We start from the raw sequence: 8,322 nt of genomic DNA on the forward strand, positions 1-8,322 counted from the left end.
ACATGACTTTATTTGGAAGAGGACATTTGTGTTTATTTTCTTTCTCCGAATATTAACATCTCTCTCTCTCAATTAACATTAAGAAACAGCATTGCAGTTCCTTCTCTACCTGGAAATCACACATGTTGATTCTGTACAAAGGAAAAGAAACAAGTGATATGAATTTAAGCTTTTATTTCAGTGTAGTAGATGGAAAAATTGGAAAGGAGCAGCAAGGATATGGATACTGCATGCTACCCATGTTTTAAATGAAAGTGAACTTTTTTTTCAAACAAAACAGAAAATAACTTAAAAACAAATAAATGTAATTGCATGTCACTGAGGGAGATGTGTCTTAAACATCTGTTCCATAACCTCATAAGGCGTTACGCTGCTAAAAAAAAGTACTCTGCAAGATCTGGTCCACACATCTTCACGGGCTGAAAAAAAAAAACTTAACAAGGGTGATGGTCCGGTACACGTTTCCTGGAAAGAAAACAAAACAAAACAAAAACTAATTAAAAATATTTTCTCCCTCCTTGAAGTCTAACTATTTAGTAAAATACTCACAATATACATTCAAAGCTAACCATCTTCAGAAGCCTGGAAGCTGGGAGTAGCCCACAATAAGTCAGGCACAGTATCCCATCCCATCTTTTGTTTAAGTTTTGGTTAAATCAGCATGGGCAAACAGAATGGGTAACATCTGCCCCCCAGTGAAGCCTCTTCCTAAAACCTAACAGTCAGAGATCGAGTTTCACCATGGTGTGTCAAAAGTCTGGTAGGTACCAATATAATTGAATAGTTGTACAGACAACATGTTTTTAGCTTTAACATTTTGCGGCAGTGGGTTTTGCGGTCTCATTCTACATTATGAGAAAAAATATTTTCTTTCATTACTTTCAATTTAGTTGTCACCTTTCAATTTCACTGACTATTCCTTTATTTCCCTTTAAGAAAAATAGGGAGAGAAAATCCACATCCAACTTCTCTTGACTACTTATTACATTACTGGGGCCCGACTTAAAATCATAATTTTGCATTTTCTTGTGAAAAACCACAAAAATGGCCCTAAACTTGCTCCCTCAGCTAACTAGAGGGTGTTGGGGGGAGCAGCACCACCATCTGGACACAAAAATGGCAGCCCCAGCCATAATATTAGTGAGCTGGGCCTGTGATTTAAACCAGGCCCTACTCATTACTGTATTTACTCTCACACCCCACACATCTTTTCCCCTAAAAAGTCAGTCATTGAAAATTGGCATGCATATCTATCTACAATGGATCAGCTAATTTTCTTTGCCAGAACAGAAGCATGAAGACACTGGATACACACAGATGTCTGTGGGGCGTTAGTGGGAGGGTGGATGGAGTTAAAACATTGCCACCCAATCAGTGAATTTCATCTGCAATTATTTTTTCCCCTTTACCAAATTTTGGTTACTACCTATGAAGTTTCTCAGAATCCTCTGGATTTGGCTAATTTAGATTATTATTTACTAGTTAGCTACATTCCTAATCCCTCCCTTTTCCACAATATTAACATAAACCCAATCCAGAAGATTACTGCATCATCACATTAACACCATTTTCAGGGAAAATTCTTTCAGAGACAAAATGAGTTTTAGTAGTAAAGCTGAACACATAAGGTCCTTTTGTTCGCACAAAATCTTTTAGGTAAAACCATACTAGCTTTGCACAGACCTTTAACAGAAATGTATTGCACCTGTACACAAAAATGAGGAATTCTTCCTTAGTTATTTTATTTCCTATACAGTTCTCCAATCCCAGATTTAGCAGGCAAAAGAACTCTGTTGCCAATAATATGAAATGAAGCATGCAGGTTTGATCCCCGAATGGACTAGAATTAGATGATCTCGAGGTCACTTCCAGTCTTACTTTCTTCTTATCTATAACTTTTTACAATGGTGTAATAAAAATTGTAGAGTGCCTCTGATACCAAAGGTGTCAACCAGCTGTAAAAGGAGTGTCTAATATGCCCACGCCATTTCATTTAATCAATAGTGGCCTTATTTACTTTACAATAAGTGTAGTTGAGGATGTATTATTTAGAGGAATTCCACTCTTGGTAAACATGGACCCCAAGAATGAAATCCAGGTAAGCAATCATTTCCAGAAACATCCAGATATCAAATTAGTCTAAAGCCCAATAGCTAAGCTGGAAAAAGTAACAGTAAATGTGGAGAAAAAAAACCCAACAAAAAACCCAGCAGAAATCCTTAAATAATCAGCTGTATTTCAAAAGCATTTTAGACAGCCACTACAATTGTAGCTTTGTTCCTCTCTTTTATTTATTTATAACATAAGCCTCACTCAAAGCTCATGGCTCCCTGGCTCCCCTCTTATACCCCTTTGATACCTAATCCCAACCAAGTTTAATTTGGCCTTTTTTGATTTTGCATGCATGCTTTATTTCACTTCTTCATTTACTTCTACACACCGGGATTAACAGCTGCATCATACCTCATAGGTATTTGTGATTTAATGCCTTTTGAGAGTCAATTATTTCTCTTAATGCCCCTGGCAGCCATGCAATTAAAGGCATGATAGGATCTAATCTTTTATCCCAACAATTGTGCTTCCCGCCTTGCCACACATGCATGACAGGATCTGTGATTTAGGATCAAGTATCAGATTCCACTCATGATCCCGGGCTCCCCCTGCACCACCAGGTTGGGTGCCTTACCATCATCTAATAGCTGGCTCTGGGGACCCATAAGTCTGCTCAAGCCCCGCCCCCCGTAGTTTATGGAGCTGGCCAAGCATCTGACTATTGGCAAATTAGGACTGCCCCAGGGCTTGAATCCACTGACAGGGATTGCCGCCCCCGCCAGGTTTCAGCTCTTGAGCAGTCCTGGCTAGCCAACTGTAAGGTGATGGTCATAACCCTGGAGCCACTCATCTCTTATCAGCAGGTAGGGACTACCCTGGAACCAGAATACGAGGGTGGTGCCTGCCAGCTAACAGGAGATTGGTTTAGCCCCCAGGCAATCCCTGCTTGCCAACCATCAGCTGACTGGGCAAGTCCCAGGGTTCAACCCCAAGGGCCATTTTGATCAGCTCTCAACTGGCAGACTACTTTGGGACAGTCCTTGCATGGCATGCTAAACATTTAAGTTATGGTGCCATACAAACCAACCACAAAGATATACATTTTTCAAGTAATATTTTTGTTGCTGGTTAGTGATTTTATGGTGCTATAAATTCTTTGAACATGTGACCACTTCCCATTTATGGGATGATTAACAGGCCAAAAAAATAACAAGTGCCAGGGGCCTAATGTAAGATATCATGGAAAAAACTGAAAGTTTATCTTTAAGTCTTCTGTTGAAGGTGAAATATTCTAAGTGTTCCCACCCCACTCCCATGATAAAGGGATTCTTTGGATTGTATATTAAAGGGTATTAATAACTCAAACAGCAAAATGAGTTTCAGAGATTAAGATACCTTGGTGCTGCTTTAATAATATCATCTACACGAAGAATCATTTCTGCTGCTTCAGCTGCACTCAGCAATACTTGCCGCTTGACTTGAAAGCTTTCAGTTATTCCCAGGGCTGCCATATCTCCAATGACTCCATCTTTCATATCTTAAAGAAAAAGACATCATTTATTCCAGAAAGAATTTAAAGACAACTTAAAGAAGCAGAAAGATAAATGACTAAAGAGAGAAAAAATTGTTAACAACTTCTCCATACCCGGAAATGACAACTTAAATCTAACATAGTACAACTCAGATTTATAGTGGAAACTTTGTTATTGGGGAAGACAAGTCTTGGTATGTCCCCAGCACTTTCCTCTAGCTCTGGAAAGTATCAAAAATAAAAATGTGTCACGTCCCAAAAATTAACTGTCCACAAAAAGCTACTCTGGTAATTTAATGTGATCAGTGTAAACTGCATATAGCCACATGTGTAATGCAACCATACCAAAACAAGCCAAAAAGGTCTGACATTTCATTTTGAAACCCAACACAGAAACACGAGTGAATAAGGATTTTTATTTATTTATTTATTTTTAAGTATTAACTTCAGAATCTGCAGATATTGCTTACACTATAGAAAAAGCTTATTCAATGTAGTGGTGTAGGTTGTAGCTGTGTTGGTCTAGGCAGACAAGGTTCTTCAGGTGAATCTGGTGTCTTTTATTAGACCAACTTAAATAGCTGGAAAAAAAATTTCTTAGCAAGCTTTTGGGTTTAAAAACCCTTCCATCAGGCTGAGGAAGCCTCTGCAGTTGGTGTGTGCTCTTCCTTCCATCCAGGAAGTGCACACACCAACTGCAGAGGCTTCCTCAGCCTGATGAAGGGTTTTTAAACCCAAAAGCTTGCTCAGAAATTTTTTTTCCAAACTATTTAAGTTGGTCTAATAAAAGATATCAGATTCACCCGAAGAACTTTGTCTGCCTATTCTTCTATGCAGAAATTTAAAGTGATATACACTTCATTATAACCACACTTTTTATTCCAAGCAGTTAATTGTCAAATTGGAGCATCTGCCTGTTACAGTTACTGATCATTTCATTTAGTATTCCTCACCTTCCATGTTTCAGCACTTTCTAATTCTGCTCCCACTTAACTGAATCACAGCAGTAACATTCACTGATTTGACCCATATACTTTATCAGGAATGCAAGAGTTTAGTTAACAGCCAAAAAGCCATCTCTATTCCAAAAGGTGAAGATGAACAACCTTATCTCAGAGGTCAGTAAACTGGAGAGTCAACATGTTAAGATGGCATAAAAGACTAATAAGAACCGAAATCAGTTTTAAACTTAATATCTAATGTTGCTACAAGATACAAATAAAGTTGATGCTGATGTTAGATTTATACTTTCATTATAATTATTTTCTTTTTGACCCAATAATTTTTTAACTTTGTTTTATTAAACAATAGTTTGCTTCCAGTCAATCTTAAAAGTAAAAGCAAAAAAGTCTCCATATGATGTATCAAACTCCTCACCAAGTCCATAAGTCGTTTTCCCTTCACTGTGAGCAGCTCTAAGCTGAGCAACTAGATCTGCACTGTCGTAGCCAGCATTATCAGCTATGATGATTGGGATCTAAGGGAATAAGCATGAACAGTTGAGAGGACATTCCAAATTCCCAAGCAATTCCCTTTACGGTTCCTAAGTTACTTAAGTCACAAGAACAGTAGGACTAGCAAATCATGCAATTGCAGAAAAAATACAAAGCTTTTCCCATTAGGATTATCAACAATTTTTCACTAAAGTCATAGGTATCTAAAGTTACATTACAAAATGTTACTGTACTACAAACAATTTTAATTGTAGAAACTTGTTGAGATCTCTGGTACACAATTCTCTGTGCTGGAAAATAGCACAAATTTTCAAGCCCAAAAGAGGGGCATTTACAAAAGCTAGATATTACTTGAAAATATATTTTTGAGAACAGACATAGCTGAAACTTTAGTTACAGAACAGATACTAAGCAGCTCTAAAACAAACTTGGGGGTGTGTGTGTGTGTGTGAGAGTAATTAGGAGCTGGAAAAGACCATCACATCTTGATTCTGTCTTAGGCTTTTGACCTTATCAGATATCACAAGCCAAAAGTAGAAGAAACTCCAAGATCAAAATAAAATGCTAATTAAAAACAACTGACAAAATTAACACACTGACCTACTCAAATACAAAACAGGTACGTGAAGTAATGATTATCATATCAATACATTAACAAGAGGAAAGATTAGTCCAACAATTTTTGTCTAATTACACAGCCAGGATAAGTGATTTAATAAATATAGTTTCTGTACCTCCAAGTCAATCAAAATCTGAAAGAGTAACAACTAAAATATTTGGATAGTTGTCTTTTACCTTACTCAAACAAGTCTTAAAAATGTTAGCTCTACTGGCTACTCCAATAATTTGAATGAACTCTGACTTACCATTCTTAAAGCCTTAGCAAAAGAGTCCATTGCAACAGATTCTTTGCCTGGTGTCCTGTTGGCAAGCTCTGTGACTGCATGAGCCATCAGCATCTCTGAACAACCTGTATATTAAAAGACACACAAGCATCTTATATGTGAGTCAACTCACAACCACTAATTGTGTTAAAGGCATCGAGAAAAAAAGAAATCTAAGTATTTACCTCCACCATATACAGTTCTAGTGTCTTTCACAGTTTGGGCAAGGACACAGAGAGCATCATGCAAAGATCTTTCTGCTTCATCTAGAATTTGCTTAGTTGCTCCACGCAGAACTATGGTGCAAGCTTCACCTAGTATGATGAAAAATAGCAAACAGTTAAGAACATCTAACAAAACCAATAATTTAAACATTAATAAAAAGCAAAACCAAAAAATAAGCTACCTGAACATTTAGACTGGTTTTACTACCATTAAGTTAAGACATCAGCATAAAAAAAAAATAATACACATGGCGTCACAAAAGGAATGAATTTTTATGGTACCACTTTTTTCATTTTCTCTCATCCCCACATTACTCCAGATTAAACTGTTTATTCACAAGTAAAAGCTGTAACACAAAACAATTCTTTGCCAAATTACGTACGGTTTATAGATATTGGTACCTATTTACCAATTAAAGTTATTTACATAACAGATCAGCATTTGTGTCACAACAGTTTCATCTTGCAAAATAAGTTATGTTGTTGTAAAAAAAAAATGCAATTTTGGGCAAGATTAACTGGAGCATTATTAGGTAAGACACATGGGCTGATTGTGACACTAATAGATGCGGGTGAGGCATCATCTATGTGACACTCTGGGCTCTGCATTTTAAGACTGATGGAGAAAAGTTAGGAGGGTCCAACGTCAGGTAACAAAAGTGATAAAGGGGTTAGGAAGGCAAGAAGTAAAAATAAGAAATACAAGAAAGAGCTTGGAGAAAAGGGGAGGGCATGATAGCAGTCTTCAAATATTTGGAAGGCTATCATAAAGAGGAGGAAGAACTGCTCTCCCTAGCTGCAGAGGGCAGTACACAAAATAAGGGATTTAAATTGCAATATGAATTAAATAGTGAAAATAACATTAAGTGAATAAGGCAGTGAACAGACTGTCCAGGGAAGTTTTAACACCTATTTTGTTGGAGGTTTTCAAGAAGAGGTTGGCTAGGCATTCAATAAGGATTATTTAGGAGTAGAAGTCCTGTTTTCATTTAAGAGATTGGATCCCTCAAGGTCCTTTCCAACTCTGTTATTTTACCAAGACACAAGCAACTGCTGATTAATAATGTCAGCCATATATACACTTCTCTGCAAGATTAGGGTCTTTCTGTTTGCCAAGCTTTCAAATACAAAACAACACTTTTTTGGCGCATCTGGCATATATCTATTCTCATGCAATCATTTACTGGACAGTTTCAATACAAGTGGTTTCAATAAGTAAATGCAGTTACAATGGCAAGCCAATGGTAAGACACTTACCCATAGCTACTCCAGAGAAGTGAATAAGCTTATCTTCTCCAATCATGACTTCTTCAATAAGCTTGCAACTTCCTAGTTTTACCAGCTCTGGGTGCTCAAAGGTTGATGCAATTTCACCACCTAAGAACATAAATTCATATTAAACTGCTTGTTCAATTTCCATCTAAATTAGCTCTTGCAAGACCTGAAGCTTCCTTTGTTATTAGTAGAAACACACTGGACTAGTTTCCCAAGATGATAGGCAAGTATGCATTTCTCAGCTGTTCTCTAATTCACATTTTGATATTTAAAAAAAGAAGATGAAGAACCAGACTGAGCTGATGACTGGAAAGAAAGCCTTCATATGGCAAGTCTTCACCAGAAAACCAGGGTAACTAACTCAAAATTAAGTCCTAGTGAAAAAAAAAAGGTGTTAACTAACCCAAGTTAAGAGCACAACCAAGTTGAGAACACAGCATTTTCATTTTATAAAAAGTAAACCAAAGGTGTTAAAGTGGAAAGAGCACTTGGCCAAATCCAAATGGTCATAAAACTTCCTCGCATGTGTGGGCGAGCTCTACCTGACTCAAGAAGTCTATGGACCGACAAGAGGTAAAGAGCTGCTGGACCCGGTACTGGCCAAAGGGGATGATCTAGTCACTGACCTAAGAATCAAAGGAAAGCTGGGAGACAGTGACCATGAGCTGATCACTTTTACTATCCATCGCAAAGCTGGCAAGTCAGCCAACAATGCAGAAGTCCTCCACTTCAGGAAAACTGACTTTGATGAACTTAGGAGGCTTGTTGTTGAGGCCCTAAGGGGCCATGGCTCGACAGGGAGAGGAATCCAAGATGAGTGGCTGCTCCTTAAGGGAGTGATCCTGAAAGCATAAGGAATGTCTATTCCATCTCAGAGTAAAGGTAGCAAAAGGGCAAAGCAA

At 37.7% G+C, this 8,322-nt stretch overlaps 1 protein-coding gene across 1 annotated transcript in view; it reads right to left on the bottom strand.

Moving 5' to 3' along the window:
- Window positions 1-157: 157 nt before the first annotated feature.
- CCT2 (chaperonin containing TCP1 subunit 2) overlaps window positions 158-8,322 on the bottom strand; it is a 19,527-nt gene continuing 11,362 nt past the window's right edge. The window contains exons 11-16 of the mRNA XM_006026957.3: window positions 7,403-7,522; window positions 6,107-6,235; window positions 5,904-6,007; window positions 4,961-5,060; window positions 3,448-3,589; window positions 158-465 (exon numbers count right to left, since the gene is read on the bottom strand). Coding sequence (XP_006027019.1) covers window positions 435-465; window positions 3,448-3,589; window positions 4,961-5,060; window positions 5,904-6,007; window positions 6,107-6,235; window positions 7,403-7,522 — 626 coding nt within the window. The 3' untranslated portion in view covers window positions 158-434. The remainder of the gene's footprint in view (window positions 466-3,447; window positions 3,590-4,960; window positions 5,061-5,903; window positions 6,008-6,106; window positions 6,236-7,402; window positions 7,523-8,322) is intronic.

This window comes from Alligator sinensis, unplaced genomic scaffold (genome assembly GCF_000455745.1).
Source record: "Alligator sinensis unplaced genomic scaffold, ASM45574v1 scaffold506_1, whole genome shotgun sequence".
Taxonomy (NCBI): Eukaryota; Metazoa; Chordata; order Crocodylia; family Alligatoridae; genus Alligator; species Alligator sinensis.